The sequence below is a fragment of the Amphiura filiformis genome, chromosome 10 (genome assembly GCF_039555335.1).
Source record: "Amphiura filiformis chromosome 10, Afil_fr2py, whole genome shotgun sequence".
Taxonomy (NCBI): Eukaryota; Metazoa; Echinodermata; class Ophiuroidea; order Amphilepidida; family Amphiuridae; genus Amphiura; species Amphiura filiformis.
In genome coordinates, this window is record NC_092637.1 from 24,975,276 (window position 1) to 25,002,192 (window position 26,917).

Below are 26,917 nucleotides of genomic sequence, written 5' to 3' on the forward strand. Positions count from 1 at the left end.
TAAACCTCTAAACTCAATATAGATATTGTTAAATCGCTCATGTTACCTACGAATACCGGGTTTGTTCACCTTTTCATTGTATAAAGCGTTAGGTGTATGCTTATAATTTCTAATATTCTTGAAAACATATATCCTACTCGTTCTTATACAATGTGTAAATTGATTCATACTCATTTGATAAATAAAATACAGAAACTGACCTAAACTTCATTTTCAAAAATAAACTAGCATAAATTGACTAAGATCATATTGATCGCGTTATAAAAATAAAAACAAATATTTTCTGGTTGAGCTAGCATTTTCCTGACACCCTGTGGTCTACATTATTACCTAAAAAAGCGTTAATGGGAATATTCCATTTGTTTTAGGTTGATTAGTATTGCGATAGTGAAAGCATCCTAGTGGTATTCGTAGGTAACATTGGGTTTTGATATCACATTTACTATCACACGTCCTGGATTTATTTTTCAAGATTAGTAATGGCACTTTTGGTTCCTATAAGGCCAATATGTCATCAATCAATGGGCAAAGGGAAAAAATTGTGGAGACATTTTTATTTCGGACTTTTATTTTTGGCCCGTGGACACTTTTGGTTGGATTCGACCATATAGGGAAGGACCATGTCCACTTGGTGATAGATTTAGTGCAATGTCATGTTATACAATAGGAACAATAGCCATCAGCCGAATGGTTACAGGAAGTTGAACTCTTTCAATCAGTGGAATCTATATACATATAACTATATTGTTAGTTTTAGTCGCCCAATTGGGCGATTTTTGACTTCCGTCCCGCGACAAACAAAGTGCTCTCGCGATTTCGCGACATTTTAGCTACTTTGAAATTCTCACCCGCGAAATCCATTAAATATTGGGTGATTTTTGCAAAGCCGAATTCAAAATTGTTAAATTGGATATTCTGTCATAGTCAATGGTCCTTCAAAACAAAACCTCCAAACAACTAATTCAAATCAAAAGAAAACATTCTGTGGTCAGTGTGCATCCAAGTATAACAATGGGAAACAAATTAAAGTCGATACACGCGCAGAGAGATAACTGATATAAGGGCTTAATCGATCTCCAGGATTATCCATAGAATATTCTCACAAGTGGCTTAAGACGACAAAAGTGTCAAGCGGGGGGGCCAAGTTTCTCTTTTCAGGTAGGTTCACTTGGGTTTATTAAAAATAACATAACTACATGTCGTTCCATGGCTCTGGGGAGTAGTGTGGCAATGGCTGAATATAGGTTAGTCTACATTACCAGTCGTTATCTATTTTTGTTGTTGTTGAAAATCTACTAATTTTACAAAAATGCATGATGTAGGCCTACGAAAAAAAGAGGTTGTTTTTGGGTTAATTAAAAATATCACTAACTACATGACATGCATTGGCACGGAGGGGTGGGCACGGGGGGGGGGGGGGGATGAAAATAGAAAATAGCTTAGACTACATTACCAGTCGTTATCCACGGACGCGGGAGGGTGTTCTGGGTTGATTGATTGAAAGAAGACTGAACTTAAAACTCCGATGGTTATAAAAAATTGTATAAAAAGGAATGGTAGGCCTATAGTATTTTTGATTCAACTTTTTATCAGCAAGAAAGTATATTCGTCCCAAAGTATAAGGTCTCACATAAATTTATCATGAAAAAAAATCGGTTAATGACAACTTGACTTCCAGTACTGCGTGTACAAGCACGACCCGAAATATTATGATGCATCCATCATCATGCACAAATCGGATCAAATCCTTTAGGTATTTTCGAAATGAAACATTTGTCAAAAATGAGGAAACCACAGTAATGACAAAGTTGAGCCCCATTCAAATACATGTAGTTGTGACGTGGTATATTAAAAGGAGACACTTTTGGGCAGGATCGTAAATGGAGAAATATAAAACTACCCTGTGGTGTTTTTTTCATAATTATGGTTTGTTGCAAATTGTTGATGTTAATGTTTTTAAAATATTGTCTGATATATAGTTTCAGACCAGAATATAACTGACATATTGTACTTTTCAGACACTTTTCAATGTCATTCCTACTAACACTATTCAAGTTATCATACCTCCTCCTTATATAGTATAATAGGCCTATCAATGCTGACATACTGTGCATGGATTCCTTGGGCACGGGTTACAGCTCTATGGTATTTAAGGGTCTTTTGGTGAAAAGCGCAGTCTTTGAGTCCTTCCCCGCCAGAGTCCTTTTTTCAGTTTCTTTCTTTCATTCATTTACGAATATTATTATGTAGTGCATGGTGATGATGGGGATACAGCTAGCTAGATAAGATGGTCATGATGGTCTGAGACTTTTCGTCTCAGATTATGCATGGTATGGTCTTTTGGGGACAAATTCTCAAAGTCTATAGTTTTTACACGGGAACCCTTCTTGATCGTTCATCTTAGTCTTTTAATTTGATTTAGTGGTATAAATCAGTAGCGTAGCCAGCGGGCGAGGGGGCAGAGTGCCCCCTGAAAAAATGATAGAAAAAGTGCCCTCTGACAAAAAAATGAAAGAGAAAATCAGGAGGGCAAAGGAAAAGAAAAAGGGCAAGGAGCCCCTTTTCTAGAAAAATTCAGGGGGCGCTATTCAAGGCAGCCTGGCGCAATTTTTATTTGCTCTGTTGTTCTGAAACATTTATGTGCAATATTTACACTTTTGATTTCTGACGAACTTTCATTTGTATGTATGGTGATTCTGGTAAATCTTGTGCTTTTAACTGTGAGTATCGTGTGCTGGTATTTTATCGTTTTGACAAGAACTGTGCAATATATTTATGACAGGAGAGACTGCGTATTGACATTGTGTGCAATCAAGCTGCCGAATTTGGCGCCGTAAGTGTTTTCACCTGACGATCGATAGGCTGTTGTCGACGTTGTTTACATTATGACCCGTATTCAGTACACACCTCAGGAACTCATCTCAATTGGTAGAAACGTTCATAACATTAACAATAAACCCTTCCATGTAGATAAATGGAAGTATATGAAACATCTTGGTATAGCTAACGTCACCAGACGGGATGCCGTGCTGGTAAGAATAAGATCAGAACAATCGATACTCTTGTCAATAGACATGATAGACTTAAGCCCAGGCCTAAGGTTAATCACCGGTACCAAACACCTGCACGTACTAGTGTTTTAGTTAACCTTCCCAAGTCTACAGTGCCCCCACCATCAAAGAAATCAAGCTTTCTGCCAAGAATTTTCTTGACCAATGCTCGCTCGGTCCTTAATAAGACTGATTCGATGTCAATGTGTAGAAATAGTAGAACGCCAAACAAAAATTAAGTGAGTGCAATCACTGGAGTGCTTGCATCATCGGAGGATACCAGAAGCAGTGCAATTTATTGAACTAGAAATTACCAGTGTGTTTGATGGTTTTAACTTTTAACTTCTTAATATTGATGTGTATGCAGTTAGCTGAACTATTTATGGATGTGATATTTTATAAACAGTGCTCTTTGTGTTTGGTGCAACAGTGAAGTCAAATTGATGTTTTTATAAAAATACATGTGCAGCCGAGTGCTCTCTACTACGTAGTGGAATACCAAACTGAAGTGGAGAATTAACTTTGGAATTTCGGGTGAAGAGAGCTTTTTTATTGAGTACGTAATTTATTTTGTGACTTTGTTTGTGATAAATATAAAAACATAGCTGATCACCCAACAGTATCTACCGTCACTGGTATTGGATTTCAACCAAAGACTTTTACATAAGTCATCAGACCATCTACCGGATTAAATAGATTGTTACCTACAACCAAGTATGAAGGTGCAAAGAGTGGTGAGTTACTTCATCTTGTTAGTCTTGCTTGTGAAACGGACAGAAGGAAGAGGGAAGAAAGAGAAATTGGGTATTGGTATTGGTTTGGTTCTTCAAACAGAATTCAACAGTCTAAGGGTAGATTGTGAGGATCATGCATCCTTGTTTGTGAATATGACAGGTTTGAAATATAACTATAGGAGAGCAAAAATGCTACCGAAAGCCAAAAGTCATTTGGGACTTTTCATAATCATCATCTTGGCAGGAGATATTAGTGTAAACCCAGGGCCTACAGATTACTGCTGTCAGATTTGCAACAGCGGAGGTATGGATAAGAAATTAAGAGTACAATGTAGCGATTGCAGAGAATGGACGCATATCAACTGCATTGGAATGTCGGTGAAAGATTACCAACTGTGGAGGTGTAATGAGAAAGACTGGTATTGCAGCAACTGCGCAATTCCGCGCACCAAGAGTCAAGATCCAGATACAACAATACAAAAAGAAGTGGGTAGTGACTACTTTTGCCAAATTTGCAATAGAGGAGGAACAGATAGAAAACTGAGAGTTCAGTGTAGTGACTGCAGATATTGGACGATATTACCTGCATTGCAATGCCGATGAAGGATTACAAACAGTGGAGGTGTAGTGAGAAAGAATGGTATTGCAACAACTGTGCAGCCCCATGTACTATGTGCCAAGACCCAGTTCTAAATGGCCAAAGAGGCATGGATTGTGATAAGTGTGGCTCCTGGACACACAATCATTGTGGTGGAATTGACAATATGGACTATGACAGACTTATGGGTACCACATTTGCTTATGTGTGCCCAATTTGTGACTATATTGAAACAAAAGATAACAGCCCTGACACCTCTGGTTGCAGCTCGAGCGAAGCAGATAGCAGCTTAGGTTCACCAAGTCGTGAAAGTGGAGGAAATCAGACTAATCGGACTTGTTCCTCACCAACAAAAGTGAGGAAGAATCAAAACAATCTGAAGTTCCTTACAATCAATTTTCAGAGCATAAAAAACAAGATTGCTGAATGGTATGCAATAGTTGAGGATTACAAACCGGACATCATAGTTGGTACCGAAACGTGGTTAAATGGAAATATCCTAAACACAGAAATAGTGCCACAAGGTTATATGATCTTGAGACGTGACAGAAAAGGGGACAGTCATGGAGGAGTTCTGCTTGTATACAGGAAAGACCTTGCAGTTTCTAGAAAGTTAGATCTGGAAAGTGAAGGGGAAAACCTATGGTGTCAAGTTAACATTAAAGGGAGGAGACCAATAATATTTGGTGTTATTTATAAACCAAATCACTCGGACATAACACAGATTGATGGCATGAGGGAAGCTATTGAAAAGATTAATGCAAAACCAAGGACTTGTGACATAATAGTGACAGGAGACTTTAACCAAGGTAACATTGATTGGGAAACAAATACAGTGATACCAGATCACTATGCATCTAAAGCAGCTGCAGAGAAGTTGTTGGATCTGTCAGTGCAATACAATATGCAGCAGATGGTTACAGAACCAACTAGGGAGACAGCATCCTAGACTTAGTTTTCACAAATAATACCAACATTGTCAATCACACCAAAGTGGAACCTGGCGTGGGAGATCATGACATGGTAAGCACTGTTCTGAACCTTGTTATTAAACGGCCCAAACAACCCAGGAGAAGAATTTACATCAGGAAAAAAGCCAATGAAGAGAAGATCAGACAAGAAATGGGAGAATACCAAAAGACCTTTGCAGATCTTGATAACTTGACGGTGCAGGACAAATGGAATCATCTTGAAAAGGAAATCAAAAGAACGGTGGAAGAAAATGTTCCTACTAAAGTGAAATCAACAAGAAATGATCTACCATGGTTTGACAGAAAGAGTCGGAGAAGAACAAGAAGGAAACAGAGGCTGTACAACAAGGCAAAGCAAGGTGGCCAAGCAAAAGATTGGGAGACATACAGGGAGTACAAAAAGGAATGTAGAAGAGCTCTCAATAAGACAAGATGGGAGTATATCAATAATGATCTGGGGTCAGCGGTCAAGGAAGATCCTAAGGCTTTCTGGACTTTCATAAAAAGTTTGAGGAAAGAAGATAATGGAGTGGCAGACCTGAAGGTTGACAACAAACTTTTAACAGACAGTAAGGAAAAGGCGGAAGCACTCAACAACCAGTTCTGCAGTGTATTCACGCAAGAGGATAAAAGTCACATCCCGTCACTAGGGGAAAGCAACATAACAAATATCCCGAATTTGGTCATTCATGAGGAAGGAGTCAAGAAGCAACTGCTGAAACTCAAACCAAATAAAGCACCGGGTCCAGATGGAATATTCCGTGGATGTTGAGAATGATGGCAGAGCAACTGGCTCCGGTTCTCACCAAATTATTTCAGCAGTCTATAGATGAGGGTTTTCTTCCAACACAGTGGAGACAGGCAGACATATGTCCTATATTTAAAAAAGGTGACAGGGCTAAACCAAGTAACTATAGACCTGTCTCCTTAACAAGTGTTGTGTGCAAAATATTAGAGCACATAGTGCATTCGCACATCATGGATCATCTGGAAGAGCATAATATTCTAGTTGATAACCAGCATGGTTTCCGGGCCAAGCATTCAACAGAGACCCAGTTAATACTGACATTGAATGATCTGACAAAAAGTATGGAAGAGGGAGAAACTGTACACATGGCTATTCTAGATTTGAAAAGGCATTCGATAAAGTGCCGCCTAACGTCTGCTTAGTAAGCTAGATTTCTACGGAACCGAGGAATCTGCAAAAATGGATTAAATCACTTTTTAACAGAAAGAACACAAAGAGTTGTTTTGCGATGGGATCACATCTGAAACCAAGCAAGTCACTTCCAGCGTACCACAAGGTACAGTCACAGGACCACTGGATTTTTTGATCTATATAAATGATCTTCCAGATAACCTTGCAAACAAGGCAAGAATGTTCGCGGATGACTGTGTCATCTACACAGCAGCAAAAACACAGCAGGACCTTCAAACTCTTCAAGATGACTTGAGAAAGCTTGAAGAATGGCAGAATAGATGGGGAATGTCCTTTAATGCAGCAAAATGCTACATAATGAAAATTAGCAACAAGATGCAACCTCCGGATATGGATTATACTTTTGCCAGCAAAACTGCAAGAAGTGTCATCGCACCCATACCTGGGAATAGAAATTGATAACAAGCTCAATTGGAATACACAGAGGAAAAACACAATTTCTAAAGCAAACAGGGTGCTTGGTTGTCTCAGAAGAAACCTATGGTTCTGCACCAAGGAAGTTAAAGAAACTGCATATATGGCTTTAGTGCGACCAATACTCGAATATGCAAGCACAGTCTGGGGGCCATACCAGGATGGAGCAATAAATCAACTTGAAGCCGTGCAGCATAAGGCTGCCAGATTTTGCATGGGGGACTTCAAGCAAAGAAGTAGTGTGACCAAGATGATACAGGAGTTAGGATGGGATTTATTGGAAGATAGAAGGAAGCAAGCAAGACTAGCAATGATGTATAAGATAACAAACAACATGGTGGGCATAAACAAGAACGACCATATGGAGCTAATAAAAGAAACAAGAACCAGGAAGAAGAACAGCAGCAATTATAAACCAATTTATGCAAGACTCAACACATACAAGTACAGCTATTTTCCAAGAGCAATTAGGGAGTGGAACGCAACAGGAGAAGAAGCAATCAAGGCAAGCACAATTGATAGCTTCAAGAACCGGCTCAACAGTCAACCAAACAGAACAATTAGATAGAGACACTGTCAGACACGCACCATATATCCGCGACCATGACCCAAAAAGTTGGTGAACTGCAGCTAATAATCTGTATCTACCGACTCAACCAAGAAGAAGAAGAAGAACTTGAACAGGTTGCTATGAAGAATGAAAATGCTGATATAGCTGTAATTACTGAATCGTGGGTCAAAACTAATACCGCACCCGAGCAATACAATATTGAGAGCTACAACGTATTCAACAACCATCGTGTTCACAGACGTGGAGGTGGTATTTTGATCTATATGCGTGACAATATCAATGCAGAGGTAATTAATGAGGTGGTTGTCCCAAATGAGCTGGAGGTCACATGGTTGTTAGTCAGTCATCCAAAGCTACCAAGAAGAACTCCATACCTAGTCATTGGTGCTGTTTATCCCACCTGGCTCCCCTCATGAGGACTTGTTGATATCTCATCTGATTGAAACCATTGACTATGTTCGCTCCTCAAAACCACAAGCTGGTGTAATCTTGTTAGGCGATTTTAATCGTACAAATATTAGACCATTATGTGTAGGTAACAGATTGACACAGGTGGTTGACTTGCCAACTAGAGAGGACGCAATTCTGGATTTGATCATAACAGATTTTGCTGAGTTATACAAGCGACCCCACATCAGTTCTCCAATTGGGCTTAGTGACCACAATTGTGTCAGTTGGGTACCTAAATTTTCCAAATGTGTTAATATCAAGCAAGTTAAGACTGTTCGGCTAATCAAAGACTCTAATCTCAAAGAATGCGGTAGATGGATCCAGAGTCAAACCTGGTCCACTGTGTATAATGCCACAGATGTCCAGGTCAAGGCTGACGCTTTCTATCAAACAGTTAATGAGGGTATTGACAATTTTTTTCCAGTCAAAACTGTCAGGTTACATGTTAATGACAAACCTTGGATGACAGACCGTGTCAAGAACTTAATTAACCAAAGGCAGAAAGCGTTCGCCAAGGGTGACAAATTCACATGGACTGATCTCAAAAACAGAGTTATCAAAGAGATCAAAAAAGCAAAAACTGCCCATAATATCAATAAGGTTAGAAAACTCCAGAAGACCGAACCAGGTCGATGGCACAAGGAGATCAGGTACCTGGCAAACATGAAAAAGACTAAAACTACCATAAATGTGCCAGATGTTGCTGCTTCTGACCATGTGAGTGTTGCTAACGCCATCAATCAACACTTAGTCAGTTTTTCTAATTCACAGCAGCCATTGAAGTTGAATGATCTCCCTGCATATCTACCTAGTCCTGTGCCACCACCTATGGTTCAACCATGGGAGATCTACCATGATCTTAGTAAGTTGTCCGCTTCCAAAGCAGGGGGTCCTGATGATATCCCACCACGGCTTCTTAAAGAGTATGCATATGAGTTGAGCCAGCCGGTAGCAAATATAATCAATGCATCCCTTAAGCAAAGTATTGTCCCTACCCAGTGGAAGGAAGCCAATGTCATCCCAATCCCCAAGCAAGCTCCGCCTTCAATCGACAAGTTGCGTCCAATTTCTCTACCTTCGTGCCTTGCGAAAGTTGCTGAAGGAAGAGTTTGCAAATGGATTGTGGATGCCATTCAGCCCCATGTAGACCAAAGACAGTTTGGAAACCAGAAGGGATTGTCTACCACCCACTGCCTTGTTGATGTCTATCACCACTTGATGTCAGGGGCCGAGAAATCAAAAAATGTTGGCACACTTGTGCTAACAGATTTTTCAAAGGCTTTCGATTTAATTGACCATAAGATCACAGTCACAAAGCTTCTCAAGCTTGGTGTTTCCCCTTCCCTTGTGCAGTGGGTGGTGGACTTCCTTTCTGGGAGGAAACAAAGAGTGAAGTACAAAAACACTTACTCTGAGTGGGTAGAATTACATGGTGGTGTACCTCAGGGCACTATCATTGGCCCTATTGCCTTTTTAGGCATGATCAATGATGCGCTCACTGAGTTTGATAACAACAGAATGAAGGTTTGGAAGTATGTTGACGACCTTACAATAGGTGAAAATAGAGCCATTGATGATGTCACTGAGGTACAACAGTGCTTGGAATCTCTCCATGAGTGGTCTGTCAGTAACAAACTTAAGTTGAATCCAAGTAAATGCCAAGCCATGAGTGTGTACTTCGGTAAAAACAATCCCCCGGATGTTGATCTACGCATCTCTGAGCACTCCCTGGCAGTAGTCCAGAAAGTCAAGTTGCTGGGAGTTATCATCCAAAATGATTTGAAATGGCAAGGCCAGGTAGACAATATGCATTCCAAAGCTAATGGAAAAATGTTCATGTTACATAAACTTAAAGAAGCAGGTCTCAACGCAGGTGAATCCTCTCTGTCTACAAAGGTTATATGAGACCAGTGTTAGAGTATGCAGCCCCCTTATGGCATGCAGGTCTCGCTCAGAGCCAGGAGGACCGTCTGGAGAGAATTCAGAAACGCGTATGTAAGCTGCTCCTTGGAAAGGAGTATAAATCTTACTCAGACTCCCTTGCCACTCTGGATCTTGAGCCTCTACACTCCCGTAGACTGCAGATTTGCAAGGAGTTTGCCTCCAAAGCACATGCATCTGAAAAATTCTCCAGATGGTTCCCTGCCACTGACTATTCATCCTCAATGACCCTAAGAAAGCCCCCTAAAGTCAAGAGTTACAGGTGGAAAACCAAAAGATTCAAGGAAAGCCCAGTTCCATACATGGCTGAACTCCTGAATCATGCTTAGTGTTCTCCTGTCCATCTAGTGATTTGGTTTGAATCATTTTTTGTTTGGAATGGATGGATGGGAAGGGCTGGTGTGATTTGGTACTCCAAGCCTTTTAGTGCAATTCCCTCTCCTGTCATGTTGTCATATTATCATATCTTTTTATTATGCCGTCACATTGATATTCTATTTGGTTGAGTTTGTGTGCAATGGTAAGTGTGGGTGCGTATCAGTGGATGTTGGTGGGTGTGTGGGGGTGTGTGCAGGGATGTGTTTGAGATATGGTGTTGGGGTGAGTTCGGTTGAGTATGAGCTATAGCTATTTATTAATTCTTTGATTGTACCTTTTAAAATTTTCATTGAGTATGTATTGTGCAATATTTCAAGGTTTTTTTTTATGTATTTTATTATTATTTGCATTTCTTTATATAAATTTGATTGTAATTATTGTAATTCACCATGCAATTTTTTTCACAAATTTTTATGCTTTTTCAATTTTTGGCGCCCTTTTTATTTGCTAATTCGTTTTGCCGCCCCCTCCATTTTTGCCGCCCCTGTTTTTGCCGCCCCTTCTTCTTGCGCTGGCCCTTCGTTTTTGCCGCCCCCTACTTTGTCCCCGGGGGGCTGGCGCCCCCAAAGCCCCCCCCCAGAATACGCGCATGCACATTGTAACAATAGAGCCCTTTTGTAGCGGATAATGGGCAAAAATAGTGTAAAATACCATTTTTTCGCGCTACGCGCGCACATCATCCCAATAAGGCCCTTTTCGGTAAGCTCGAAGACATACAGTCTATATGTATTGTATGATGCAACGGCAATTTTTTTCGTCTGTGCCCCCAAAATTTTATTTTGCCCCCCCTGACCAAGAAAGCTGGCTACGCCCCTGGTATAAATGTACAACCTGGACCACCTCCTCCTCACATAATAGGTTTATATACTCATGTTACAGATGAGCTCAGATGCTGAGCTGCATGATCTGAGTTGCGCTTTTCTCACCACGCGTTACGAGTATTATGCTGATACTGTGTATAGAACCTCCGGGCATGGAATTACAGCTCGGTGGTAATAGGGTCTTTTGGTGAAGTTTTTTTAGTCCTTCCCCGGTATAGTTCTTCATTCTTAAGTTTCTCTCTTGCTAAGTTCTTCTCTCTTTCAATATGACTAGTGTGCAGAAAGCTGAATGTCAAGAGGCGGGGTCAAGAGCTAGAGACAAGGTCATAATGTATATAGGCCTGCGATTGTATTTCAGTAGGGCCTACTTTTTCAACCCTGATCATGCTGATATTTTGGCATACTTTGTAATGTTTAAACATGTCTAAGCTTACATTGGAATCACTCAAATTCATTATGTTTGTAAGACATTGGAGCTACCCTAAGTAAAAGGTAAATGAAACAATTTTGTGTTATAATATGTTTAATACCGTCTTCCCTATCTAGGAATATCAAACACCTAGTTTTGGTAGCTCGGCCAGTTGATGTCGTTCGCATGATCAGGCTAGTCATATACACACAATTGACACTTGTCTAAAATAATTCCGTACTTGTTTCCCGGGGGGGGCACTTCAATTTGAAATGGATATAGGTGTAGGGCTGGCACTTTCGCACTAAGGGGCATTCGGTGAGAGCAAAATGTACAAAATATGGGGTCATTGGGTGAGAGCATGATTTTTGGCATTCGTTGAGAGTAAAATGTAAAAAATATGGGGTCATTGGGTGAGAACATGACCTTTTTTTGAAATGGAATCTTTGGATGAGAACCGGAAAAGCGCCACAGAAACCTCGAAAATCGAATTTTTAGTTCTAAATCAGTAAATGGCTTCAAATTTCATTGTTTTTTCAAAATAAGTAACAAAATCAGTGATAAATGAAAGTTGCTGCTCAAATTGAACTTGTAAGGGTCTTTGGGTGACAGATCAAATGGAAAAATAGGGGGTCTTCGGGTGACAGAGCCGGGACAGAGCATGTGTTCATAAACAAATATGGGGTCTTTGGGTGACAGCGATGCTGAAAAAGGGGGTCTTAACAGCCCTTATACATACGCGTCACCTCCAAAGTTGAAGTGCCCCGGGACTTATTTCTTTTATGGTTCTTTCTTTCATTTATGATGTTTAGCCTACGGCCTAGTACCTTTTTGCCTATACACATCATGATCATGCACATTAGGCCTACATGCAAAAATAAAATAATGAGTGCACACACTGTCATACACATCTTCCAAATCGAGGTATATCAAATACCCAGATTTGGAAGTAAATAGAAATATATGTTGTTTGAATTGTTGGATTAATGCAACAGTTCCTAAAATAAATAAATAAACAAACACATGCAATAGTTCCTAAAAAATAAATCAACAAACAAATAAATAAATAAATAAACAAAATAAGTAACCACATGATCTTCAGGTGAACAAATAGGACTTAAATGTATACTCGACTGACAAATTATGTTGATTAATATTTTTGAGCAAGTTTGTATGGGGTGAAACTGAGTTTGTCTTACTTTTAGAAAATTAATCTAGAAAATTTAATTTAGAGAAATCAAATTTAAATATTCGTCGTGCGATTTTTTATAACCCTGTCTTTAGGGGCCATGGATTGTAATCCATACAGATGCAGAGTGTAAACTCTGTCGGGAATCACGTAGTTCAAACTTTAAAGTTTCCGGGGAGGGGGACACTCTAATAGTAAAATGACATGCATGTGCGGAAATCCCCAAATCAGTTCTTTCTGCAGTTTTTTGAGCCATATTCTAAAACTTGGTTGCCGATCTCATAACAGTGTGTCCCCACAAAATGGTCTTGCAAGCAAAAAATGGCTTTTTGGGTGAAAACAAGAAAAAATTGGCAAAGATATCGCGAAATTTGAATTTCGTTCTGGTGCACCAGAACGAAATTACAACTTATATTGTCTATGGAGCAGTGTAATACACATAATCATGCATAACTCGCAAACGCAAAATCGGAATCAACTGAAATTTTGGGAATATGCTTTTTTCGTGGATATGTACTGAAAAATGTCATAAATTAAAAAGAGGATGCTAGGATCACAAAATACTCCTTTAATTTAATTCTCCTACAAGTATAAGTTCTAACTATCCTTGTACTTTACTACTTTTAGAACCTTTTATTAATCGCGACTCTGGTTATATATATCAGATTTGATATTCCCGAAATGATTATATAGTTATATATAGATTCCATTGATTAATAGCACACCAGTCAATGATTGAAAGAATTCAACTTCCTGTAACCATTCGGCTATTGTTCCTATTGTATAACATGACATTGCGCTAATCACCTCATCAAGTGGACAATACAAAAATATTGCCATGATCCTTCCATATGCAGACAGACATATTTATCAATATACAATAAATAGATAAATAGTATTAAAAATGTACTAATTTTGTTAGATGAACAACTTTAAGTAAATAATAATAAAATAAATAAATAAATAAATAAATAAATAAATAAATAATAAACAATACATAATAAATACATAAATAACAGGAAAAAAGAGAATACACTTAACATAACAATAATAAATAGTCTGAGCTATCAACAAAAAAAACCCACAGTAAATAATAATAATAATTATGATAATAATAATATGCCTAATATTATATTAACAATAATAGTAATAATATAATGATAACAATACTCACAATAATAACAAAAGATATGCGTGTATGCACTGTTCAATTTAGGTAAATTCATTGAATGTATAAACTATTATTAACTATTAAGTTGTGTTCACACATGCACTTATTACCGGTAATATTTTATCTAGGCTTATGTCCGATCGAATTAAATATTTCCGCTAATCCCTTAGTGCGTCCACATTTGTCGGCAATAGCGCTATCGCTGGGGAAGTTACGTAATAATCGGATTAACTACCATAGCAATAGGTGAATCATGCTGATTAGTTGCACCTGTAAGATTAGTATCTTTGAAAAGACCGGTATTGTATTCAATCTATGATTGCAGACATACAGGTGATGAGTGCAACCTGCTTGTAGTACAGCTTGAAATGTTCAAAATTGTTTTCACCTATTGCTATGGTAATTAATCCGATAAATGACGTAACTTCGCCAGCGTATGCCCGACGTGTTATGTCCGTTAAAGCCTATTACCGGTCATAAATCTCTTCTTTCTACATGAGCATCATCAGAAAATGTAACCCGATTTTAAATGTTTTCACTGAAAATTCACTTTCAATAAACGCCCCTCTTTAGAACAAATTACAGACAATGCGGTAGGTATGTCATGTAAGAAAAATGCAAATTCAAAAGTTCCAAAATTAAGACCAATTTTGTATTTATGTAGGTTCTATTATTATTATTATTATTATTATTATTATTATTATTATTATTATTATTTTAGTTTGACAAAGTAGTCCCATTTTACAGTAGACTTAGCTCTATATCGCATTTTATACATGTAGGCCCTACTATGGTGGACATCTTTGAAAAAATGACAAAAATAAAAAAAATTACACTGACTCCCATCATCATGCTATTTTTTTCTTGGTGGGGGGTCCCAAATTTACAAAAAAGTCGGCTTCAATAAAATTGCGACCTCCCTATTTCGCAGCAAATATTTTATGACCCCCCACCGTTTACACCCCCCAAAAAAAAACAGGCATCAGTCTTTTTGAATAAAATAAACACACTATCTGTAGTCATGCTGTGTTGTGACTCCTACATTTTGGTCATCAAAAATATTTTATGACATCCCCTATTTTTCTTTCCGTATATATTTGGGACCCCCTAATCATCTTATAAAATGCAATTGCATGCCTTTCTGTTATCATGCTTATGGCTTAATAAATTTCATCTCCATCTACATCCAGGGCCATACTGCCCCCCCACTGAACCCTCTGGGGTTAACATTTGCTACCCCCCGTATGGTCAATTGCTCCTGCGCCTGAATTTTTCACCCGATCATGGAGGGTGCGATGGAGAGTTTTCAGTGCCTTTATCACTACAGGTATCTGCTCCCCGACCGTATCGGGACCCCCCCCCTTGTCATGTAATAGCGTGGCTATCTCCTCCCAAAGCTTTTTTTTTATCCCAGAAATACTTTCCGTGTCTCTCCAAATTTTGAGTATAGCCAATGTTTCCTTGTCATTCCAATTGACCCCTCTATGGAAACGGGAAATCACAAGCAGCAAATAAAAAAAGAAGCTAAAAGGGAAATGTAAGAAAGAACAGATTTTAATGTTCACTTTCAATGATTCTACCTGTTCAGTAATTCTTCCTGTTATAGTGAACGCTCCCATTTACTCATCTAACGGTGATGTCCGAAAAAATAATCGCATCCCCAGGCCTTGCCGTTTGAGGCGAGCGATCGCTCTCGCCGCCGCCGCCTTAAACTCGATTTTTAGTGAGCGATTTTCCACTCGCCATAGACACTAAATATCACTCGCTGCGAATCTCCCAAAATCAGCCACTGAATCAGCCATTTCAGTATTTAATCGATGCTGTACTCCTCCAAGCGTAGAAAGTGAAAAATGTTAGCGGCAGCAAGCGCATTTCAACATAAATGTACATAAATACCGTGTCAAGACAGAAACTCTACTTGATTATTTCCTAAATAAGTGATATTTGTGAAAATTCGTCCACTCGCCTACAATCATGCTAGCGAGTGATTAACCACTCGCCTTTAAAATCTAAACGGCAAGGCCTGCATCCCGCTAGTTTATATTATTATTTGCAGCTGCAGCCATAAATTACTCTGCTTAAAATTTTCCATGAGTGATATAGGCCTACTCACAATTATATCCGACAGCCCAATAGTGCTGCGTGTCCACACGTAATTACTATTACCGGACGTAACGTTTCGATCGGTCTTAACAGCTCTTAACTCTGGTCATCTTCAGCCTTAAATTGTCGGATTTAAAGCACATTACGTCGGATATAGTAATTTTTTTTTATATCCGACGCTCATTCACACTGCCACTTATATCCGATACTATTACCGACGTAATTTAAGTCCGGTAATAGTCCGACTGTGTGAACACGACGAGTCGGCAATAGCTCTATGTCCGGCGTGTTTATATCCGAGCTATTACCGGTCATAACTAACCGGAAATGGTCAGCAGAGCTAATGTCTCCTTCTCTTGCCAGTTCATTCCTCTATTGCGTTTGATATTCGCACCTGCATCCATGATGATTTTGTTTTATCTCTCACTGGTCACACTATTTATACTCTGCTTCAAATCAGTTGCTTGAGTGATTTAATTTAACCCGAAGTGTTCTTCACGCTGAATCGCAGAAAGGTGAAAGGTCACAGTTATATCCGACAGCCCAAAAGCGCTGTTCAGTGTTCACGCGTAATTACTATTACCGATGGTAACGTTTCGATCGGTCTTAACGGTTCTTAACCCTGGTCATCTTCGGATTTAAATTGTCGGATTTAAACCACATTCCGTCGGATATAGTTATATCCGGCGCTCATTCACACTGCCACTTATACCCGATACTATTACCGACGTAATTTAAGTCCGGTATTAAGTGGTTTAAGTCCGACTGTGTGAACAAGGCTTTAGTCTATTATTAGGCCCTGCTGCCATTCAAAATGGATCGATTATTATACGTGTGTGTGATCAGCTGGTGATACAATGTAGCTCATACAAAACACGGTGCATACATTGGATAAATAAGAATATTAATTTCCTTATATTAGTTCCTTCTAAGTTCAAGATTCTAAACAATTATTATATTCATATGCATTCTTGATTCACTGTCACACTCAAAGAACGCTACAATAGCGTTTTAACACGAGGGGATGAAATGTCCAGGGGATGAAATGTCCAGGGGATGAAGTGTCCAGTATTCAAGACATAGCATTAGGTGGTTAATAAAAAATATTAATGTGCATGAAAAATCTGCAAGTCAGAAGAAAATTATTTCGGAAACCATCTTGTATTTCTTTAATGTGCATGCATGGTGCGAAAGTCGGAAGTAAAAGGAGGTTGAAACCTTCTTTTATGCCTATTCTTTTGCACCAATAGAGCTAAATAGTTAACTAAATACCTTCAGAAGACATAGCATTAGGTGGTTAATAAAAAACATTAATGTGCATGAAAAATCTGCAAGTGGGAAGAAAATTATTTCGGAAAGCATCTTGTAGGCCTATTAAATATTTCTTTAATGTGCATGCATGGTGCGAAAGTCGGAAGTAAAAGGAGGTTGGAAACCTTCTTTTATGCCTATTCTTTTGCACCAATAGAGCTAAATAGTTAACTAAATACCTTCAGAAGACATAGCATTAGGTGGTTAATAAAAAACATTGATGTGCATGAAAAATCTGCAAGTGGGAAGAAAATTATTTCGGAAAGCATCTTGTAGGCCTATTAAATATTTCTTTAATGTGCATGCATGGTGCGAAAGTCGGAAGTAAAAGGAGGTCGGAAACCTTATTTTATGCTTATTCTTTTGCACCAATAGAGCTAAATAGTTAACTAAATACCTTCAGAAGACATAGCATTAGGTGGATAATAAAAAACATTAATGTGCATGAAAAATCTGCAAGTCGGAAGAAAATTATTTCGGAAAGCATCTTGTAGGCCTATTAAATAATAATTTTTAATGTGCATGCATCACCGAAAGTCGAGAGAAAAACGATGTAGGCAACCACTTTAACAGACAAAGAAAGTGGTCAAATGATACCAGTAATTCAGTCGGTAGTCTAATCTTGCAGCTGTTTATCTTTTTAAGACCCAACATTTTAGTATTTTAGTCAAAATTCTGGAATACCGTATTTTTTTGGGGGTGACCGTACTACCGTATTTATCACGTTTTACCGTACAAAATACGGTGAAACCGTACTAGTTGGCATGTCTGTTGCAATATTTGAACGCGTACGTTTTCAAGATTTTATACGTGTTGGACTTTGGCACTTTTAATTTGAAGGGGTCTGCAAAGTGCCTGAACACGTAAATACACATGTTTTGTGCGTTAAAGTAAACCCTGGTCGATAATCGTCAAATCTCAAGATCCGATGTCGACAAAGCGATATTCTTCAGTAAAGTCAAAATATTAAGTTCAGAGACCACATTGTGCATCGGTTATTTACACAGAAATATTACCATACCGTACGCATCATTAGAATATTGGGATTGCAATGGAAATATAATCTACACCACTTACGAATGAAATAGAAGACTGATGCAGTTATCTTATGGTAAATAATGGTATATATTTTAGTGACAAGTTTTTTTGTCGGCAATTGTTCTATGCTTGTCGACAATCGGGAAAATTGCTTTGTCAACAATATTGTCATCAAAACAGCCTTTTCAACAACAGCCCTACCTGAAAGTAACCTGTCCATATATTTTATTTAAACATCTCAAAAAAAGTAACTAACCCCCCTTAAATAATGACCATTATTCAACAACGGGCGATTGTATTACAAATCTGTAAAATGCGTTGGAAGCATAATTTATTTCTGCACATTTTGACACCTCATTTGTAGCAATTGACTAAATATTGACGCCACAGCGTACATTTGAATCAATGTAGCCCAAGATTTGAAAGTTGCAGTAAATTCTATTGATTTTGCATTCAGTGTAATTTATAATGGAAGGAAATCTGTGTAATGATATCTGAGTGTTTTTGTATTGTGCAACTTTCAAATCTGGACCTCACTACATTAAATTGACCGGTGTTTTATTGTTTTCTGGGCTATCGTATCAAATGAGGTGTCAAAATGCGCAGCAATAAATTCTGCTTCCAACGCATTTGACAGATTTGCAATACAATAGCCCCTTTTTGAATAATGGCCATTATTTAAGGGGGGTTAGTTACTTTTTTTTTGAGATGTTTATATAGCTTTGGTTTTGATGTATCGGTGTTCAATCGCTGTTTTATTGTCTAGTCAGTGGACAAATTTCTAAGGTGGGTAAAATTACACAATGGTCCAGCCAAGCCCGCTATACCGAAACAACTTAACCTGGATGTGGGCGCGCAAATCGTGTGAAAGTTTGTCATTTTAATGCTGAAATGGGCCAAAATAAGATTAACTTTGGCCTAAAAAGCCCAAACGGAAGATAAACATCACAAATTTGGTCTATTTTGTCCTGGAATTTTGGCAGTCGGTGCGCAACTACTACTCTCTAAATTTAAAAGAGTGAAAAACTCACTCCCAAAAAGAGTGATTCACTTATAAGACCACTCAAAAGGAGTGAAATGTGTTTTTAACTTTAGAACCACTCAAAAAAGAGTGAATTTTAACTCTTTCAAGGAGTTAAATGAAGGACAACTCTAAAAATGTGTTGTCCTTCATTTAACTCCTTGAACGAGTTGAAATTCACTCTTTTAGAGTAGTTTTCACTCTTGTTTGAGTGCTTGTGAAGTTTAAAAACACATTTCACTCATTTTTGAGTGGTTTTATAAGTGAATCACTCTTTTGGGGAGTGAGTTTTTCACTCTTTTACATTTAGAGAGTAGTTATAGGGGCAACAGTTCAGGGCAATCTTTCCCCAAAGAGTAGAAATTAATGTTTGTAGATTGTTGTATCAAATAATATATGGCGGTGTTGTATTTCATTTGCACAGCAGTGTTTGAAGTTGGAACCCCTTAATCCCGCATTTCAACACCAGTACATTAACTTCACATTGTAATTAAGAATTAAATATTGCAGGGATCTGTACTGGTGTAGACATACCGTCTTCGACCTAATAATCACCAAGCCCTCAAGTCACTTATTTTCAGGGGCGCTTATTAAAATTATGAAATGAAAATGGGAATTTAAACACATAAAATTCAGTTCAAATCATCATACCCTGGGCTATTCCAGTTGAAATGCACAAATTTTGGAAATATCTTCCACAGGGGGAGTATGAATTTCAAATGGAATGAACACATTATGCAGCTCCATTTGAATTTCATACTCCCACTGAGAAAGATTCAACCTAAATCTTCTACTGCGGGAGGGCGAGTTTTATATGGAGCTGCTAATGTGTTCATTCGATTTGAAATTCATACTCCCCCTGTGGAAGATATTTCCAAAATCTCTTCCACAGGGGTAGTGTGGATTTTAAATGGAATAGCCCAATTATATTCCTAAACTGTTCAACTTTATTAAAACATTTGATTTGATGTAATTTATTTGTACAGCTACATTAAACGGGGCACTTAGACAGTTGTCTAATTCTGTAGGGGGCGTTTTTAAGGGAGGGGCCCAATTAGGCTGAATACGGTATAAGCACTTGCTGTTTCAACTTAAAATCTCTCGCCACTTCAGCATAATTGAGAAAGAAAAAAGGATGCCATTTGTGATTTCAGATTATTGAAATGAGCTATTCCACTTGAAATCCATACACCCCCTATGGAAGACATGACCTTAATCTCCCACACAGGGAGTGTGAATTTCAAATGGGGCTGCATAAATGGGTGACTCCATTTGAAATTTTCACCCCTGTGTGGAAGATTAACATTATGTCTCGATCCTATCCCAGCTCTTTGGCTGACTGTGCTTCTTGCCTTGTGCATTCTCTTTCTACTGGACACAGATCATCTCCATGTATTTTATTTTTAAATAACTTCCATGATGTGTGATTTGATTGTTTGAACAGTAGTTGATTAAGAGCAGGGGGCTGGTGGTTATTATCTTTGTACCAGAGATGTAAGTTTTCGGGAAATCTCCTGGGGTTGTTTTGGCTTGGTCCTTTCTCGGGCATTTTCATGCTCTTCACAAGAGTTTTTTTGTGGCTTATATCTTTGTAGTGTGTCTTTTTCCCCCCACCAGTCCCAAGTACAGGAAAAAACATTATGTCTTCTATAGGAGGTGTATGTATTTCAACTGGATCAGCCCATTGTATCATCTTACCTTTGCCATATTTGGGTACCGTGTCTGATCATAAGTGTCATATATATCGCCAAATTCTCCCAGCGACATCACAAACATACCGATGATGGAATCAGCAAACTCAAATTCTCCTTGGTAACCAAGAAACACAATATGCATAGCTGGCGATGAAAAGAAATGTGAAAGCAGATACTGTATTTAAGGCATTCATATTCAATATAATATAGTCGTCTCCAGTGACTGTGCCACTAGCTAGAAACACTAGAAACATATGCATTTAGCACATGTCTTTTGTTTTATTGAATGCGAGACGTCTCACCCCGAAACCTATTCGCCCCAAAAAAGTTCACCCAATTCGCATTACATACCACGACCAGTTCGCCCCAATACACGTACATACCACGACCAGTTCGCCCCAATTGACTCACCGTGTATAACGTTGCCGTAGCGTGCATAGTAGTGTTAAGCATGTAAATTACTTATCGCCAGTATAGCTATGTAATAATTTATATAATAGGCCTATATAAAACAAAACATTATATAAAAGAAAAAGAAAAACAACAAAAAACTCTTACTCTTGCGAGTTTTGTGTATTTTTATTTTATGGCAAAACAAAACATTATATAAAATAAAATAAAACAACACTCTTACTCTTGCGAGTTTTGTGTATTTTTATTTTACCGACTCAAATTTAGTTAAAATAAGTTTGAGATGTTCAAAACTTTCAAAACTTGCAGTCCTATAAACATATTAAATCAGAGAAGATCTTCTTTGACATAATAAAACTATTAAAAGGACTGAAAAAAATAAATTTGGCAATTTTTCAAAGACAAATGCGCTTAACTAGCACCTCGCCAGCAGCAGCTTTGAGATGTTTTGTGGGTTTCGCCCGCTTTTTGCACCGTGTGTAAGCGGCGGATATTTGCTGCCACTTCCACGAAAACGCCGGGTGTGATATGTGTTCAATCCTGGTTCAATCAATGGTAGCATGACTAAAGCATGCAAAAGTGCCAGAACACACCGACGGCGTACCTTGCTTGACAAGTCCCCGGGCCCGCGGCCGTGTACCGTACACACGGATGTACGATCGATTGCTTGACAAATAGGTCTAGTTATGCTCTCAATTTGATTAAGACCCGGAGGCAGTGCCGCGAATAAGAAAAATACAATGATTTTGTTTGCAAAACTGGTTAAAGCCCAGTATTAATACGATTTCTGTCAAATTCTAATTTGATTATTCTTTGCCAAATATTATTATAGTAACAGCTAGTAACAACTGTCAGGAAAGTGTTCTGGTCATTCTAAACTGTGATGTTCTAAAATAATCAAAGATATAAAAAAACTTTAAATATTAGTCTCAGATAATTATATATTCATCCTCATATAGCTTGATATGCGCGTTACAACTCTCTAAAATAACTTATTATATATCTTTAATTGAAATGCTATTATTTTAATTATATAATAATAATTTTATAATGTGTCAGATATATTGTAGGCTACACTGTAATTGACAGTCATCATGATTCATTTTGTTCTCAATTTCTGCGACTTGCCTGTCAATCACGGACTAATTATGATTGATTTAAACACCACGGCACATCTTACATTGTACGCTGTCTCCTAATCCTCTCAATATGCCAACAATTTTAAGGCGGGATGTTTTAACTCCATGATGTTAATACAAATTTCGGCCTATTTATTGATTTATATCATACGCTAATACCAGAGAAGATGAGAATAGACTCATCTTCTCTGCTAATACTATAAGCTGGCATAATTATTCCGGAATATCATGATTATATCGTTATGAACACGGCAGAGTGCGAATCATAAAATTGCTGTTCTGAGTAAGCGGCGTTTGAAAATCTTGGTACCATGCTCGACCAATGGGCTCAATCGATCCAATTTTATATCACAATTTTATACCCATGACATACCCATGACACAAGCGGCTAGGGGACGCAGGGGTAACCTTGTCAATCAAATACTTCATCTATTGTGTCCAATACTTAATCCGATAAGTGATCGATGTATATCGATAAATCATAAAAGTAGGATCAAGATCATGGAATTAAGCTACGGCGGCGCGCTTTCATACTTTACGAGGTGATTCAGCTAGGTAGGCCTACCTGGATTCAGCACTCAACAACAAGTTGTCATGACTTAATTTATTCTTTATGATTACGATTTTAAAAAACCAATAATAAAAATATAAACAAAATAATGATAATATTATATAAGAATATAAGGTATAGGCCCTATAAGATTTTTTTTATTAAAGAAATTGAACATTTTTTTATCATTATCATAGGCCTAATTAAATATGAATTCGTAACGTTATGCATTATAAATATAGCATGACTATAGCTTGTCATAAAATGTAGGCCTAACTTGAATACAAATACCAATTCAATTTAGCAGAAAAATGTCATATTAAAATGCGCTTTGTGATTTTTTTATTTGGTTAAAACTAAGCACTTTAATATTCTCAAATTGTTAATACAAATAGGAATGCGTCTTTTGAGTATAGGCCTAATACATATTTATTACCTAGTGTTATAGTTTTGCAATATTATTTTTGTTATTATTTATATATTGTGTTATTCAATTTTGAATTATGTTCAATTATCTCAGCAAACACAAAAAGTTTTCGAGAGTTTTCGACATCATTCATAAAAGGTTAGAAAAGGTTGCCAGAAAATGTTTAAATGTCGGGTTATATAAAGGTATGTAGGGCCTAAAGGGAATAAAACTTTTCATAACATTCAAAAACATTTTTGATAACTTACTGCAAATATTCTCAAACATACATTATTTAAGTGGTGACAAAATATTTGGCAAAAATGTTTGCAGAAAATATTTTTCAATAGGCCCCTAACATTTTGAAAACATCTAAAAATTATTTTTGTAGTGTTTCCATACAAAACGTTTTAAAATGTTTTATGCCCGGGTTTTATGACCTTTATTTAACCCGACATTTAATATTATTAAAACGTTTTTACCAAAACCGAAACCCCAAAATACAGGCCTAACCTGTTTAAAACGTTTTACGCTCTGTGTAAACGGGGTCTAAGTCAGCTCAGCTAAATCTCGTGGCTGAATCACATGGGTTTCTAAACAAATTGAAATTCATAGCATGTTCATAGCACCAGCCAAATTGTTACAAATACTCAACGTTCTGGTACATCTTATTTAAAAACAGATTGTATTAGTTACGAACAATGGATTGTAAAAACATGACAAATTCATAAAATACATAAATATACATTTTAATGGCATAAAATTCATAGAACACCGTCAAATTTGTTTACAAAGATATACAGTAAAAGCTAGTAAATAAATAAATAAAGAACACAATGTAAAAGCGATTCAATAATATAATAAAATAATAATAATTAAGATATGATTAATATATATCGAGTACTATTAATAAATGATAGTTACTTTTTTATTGTTATCATATGAAAATAGTAATAATACTATAATATTTACTGCAATAATAATAATTATTATTATTATATTGTTAGGTATATTATTTTTAAAGATTCTATTATTAGAGCCTAACAAGTAGTGCCTAATATTTACCCCTGTTATCATGGTTTATTATTAAATACTTTAATATGCTTATTATTGTCATACTAGTAAAAATACTACTACAGTAGGAAAAATATAGGAACAACAAACTTGATGAAGACAAGAATACAAAATAAAATGTATTATATATATGTGGGTGGGGGTGTGTGTGTGTGTGAAATAATGATAATAATAATAATATACGATGCATAATTATAATTTATAAGCACACTAAAAATACATCCATGCACTCGAGAGGTGACACGCTGAATAGCGATGGGAGGTCGTATTGATTATACCATAATACATGAATATATGCCCTAAATGCAAACAATTGGAAGTTGTATTGATTGGCCGTATGACCGCATGCACTGCATTCACGGCACTTTACAGTTTACACAGTGAGTCAATTGGGGCGAACTTGTCGTGGTATGTACGTGTATTGGGGCGAACTTGTCGTAGTATGTACGTGTATTGGGGCGAACTGGTAGTGGTATGTACTGGTGTGGGGCGAAACGTCCTGACACCGTTTTATTCATGTTCTGAATGTGCTTATTTCTTCTTCACTTTTAGTCGTCAAAAAAACTAAGTGGCCTAAAATTGCAATAATTTTTATTTTTTTTTGCATTTTGCATACCTTTCTTCCTCTCAAAAATCCTAAACGATTTGCCTTTTTCCATTTCCCTCACTCAGACAAACTTTTTTGACCTTATAACTAGGGCTTGGCTTAATCTTTGGATGCCATTATTTAAGTTTTTGGTATCACACACAAACACAAACACCGCAAGTGCTTTGTTGCAAGTGTGAATAGTTCTCACATCTACAATCCGGAAAGTACTTTTTAAGACATGCGTGCCAATTGGTCGCACAAGGCCAAATTGATACACTGTTTACAAAATATTAATCAATCAAATAATAACAGCTACGTTACCATGCAATTAAACAGGTCAAACAATGTCAGTTCAGATCGGTAGTCTATTTACTGCAGCCATTTATCTTTTTGAGGCATGACTTAGTTTATTTTGGTCAAGATTATCGAATGCCATATTTTCAGGGAGTTGACCGTATCACAGTGGTTTACTTTGCCCGGTAATCGGTGATGAACAACGGCGAAACATGATTGAATCACTTTCAACAACGAAACAAGCTAAAGATGTCCAATTCACATGATTCTTTCATTCGGAATGTCCGTTTGTCATTGCCACTCAACCTTACAAGAAGATCGCGGTATTTCTATGTTGATATCGGCAATAAAACTTAAGAATAAAGTGGTAATATTTAGCTGCTACCGCCAACATAAGAGAGTTCATGTTTACGCATACGTTCCAGGCATGACGAATTTTACGCGCTCATGCGTAACGAGTATGCATAACCTTGCATTCGCACATACGCTACTGGACTGGCATTCATCACCGATTAACAAGGCTTGGCTCCTGTACAAAGGTATAGGAATTAAGAGTTGTTGAATTCCTCACAACACATCCCCACCTCCTCCTCCATTTACCCACACCAAACACTGGTGACGACTCACCTTGAGAAAATCCCACCAGAAAGATGAGATAAATTGCTAAGAATTTCAGCAGGTCTCCTTGAATCATCTTGTATATCATAAAGATGAATGGACCAACCAGACGGAATGCTCTGAAACGTAAACAAATTAATGCAATTAGAGCGATTTGGGTATTTACAATCTTCGATATGGTAATCGTCAGACAATATGTAGCACGCAGGCTATGCAAGGTAAATTTCTGTTGTTGAGAGTTGGCGATAACAAGTTATGTGGGTGATATTTTACTTTAGAATTGAAATTAGGCCTACACGACTAAGTCACCAATAGTCGAGGTCGCGACTATTTGGCGATAGTCGCAACTACGACTATAATGATTGCCAATTAGCCACTACTACTGACTAGTCCTGGAAGTTCAACAAGCAGTTGCGGTTTTTTTTAATCGCTTTTTTATATACAATATCTTTCTTTTTTCGTCAACGGGGTTATCAGAGACCCACTTCAAAGTGATTTAGTTCGCTATTAGGGAATCCGCCAGGGACCCCGTTGACTATTTGTATTTATTTTAGATTTTTTTGGCTTTTTTCTGCTATTGTATGTATGTTTGTCTGGATTATCAATAAATCAAATCAAATCAAATCAAGCAACAAAATTGAAGTAAAAACAGGTTCTAAGAGTGCTAAAAATTGTCTAAGAACTACCACCTTGAAAATCTCTGTGAAAGTTAGTTATAACTTAACCTATTTACCTTCCTGTGTATATCTAATG

At 37.5% G+C, this 26,917-nt stretch overlaps 1 protein-coding gene and 1 long non-coding RNA gene across 2 annotated transcripts in view; both read right to left on the reverse strand.

The window, feature by feature from the left end:
- Positions 1–26,917, reverse strand: part of LOC140162676 (uncharacterized) — a 252,946-nt gene that overhangs the window by 16,062 nt on the left and 209,967 nt on the right. The window lies entirely within an intron of this gene.
- Positions 1–26,917, reverse strand: part of LOC140162671 (transient receptor potential cation channel subfamily V member 5-like) — a 72,423-nt gene that overhangs the window by 9,210 nt on the left and 36,296 nt on the right. The window contains 2 exon segments of the mRNA XM_072185944.1: positions 21,088–21,227; positions 26,174–26,283. Of these exon segments, the coding sequence (XP_072042045.1) occupies positions 21,088–21,227; positions 26,174–26,283 (250 nt within the window).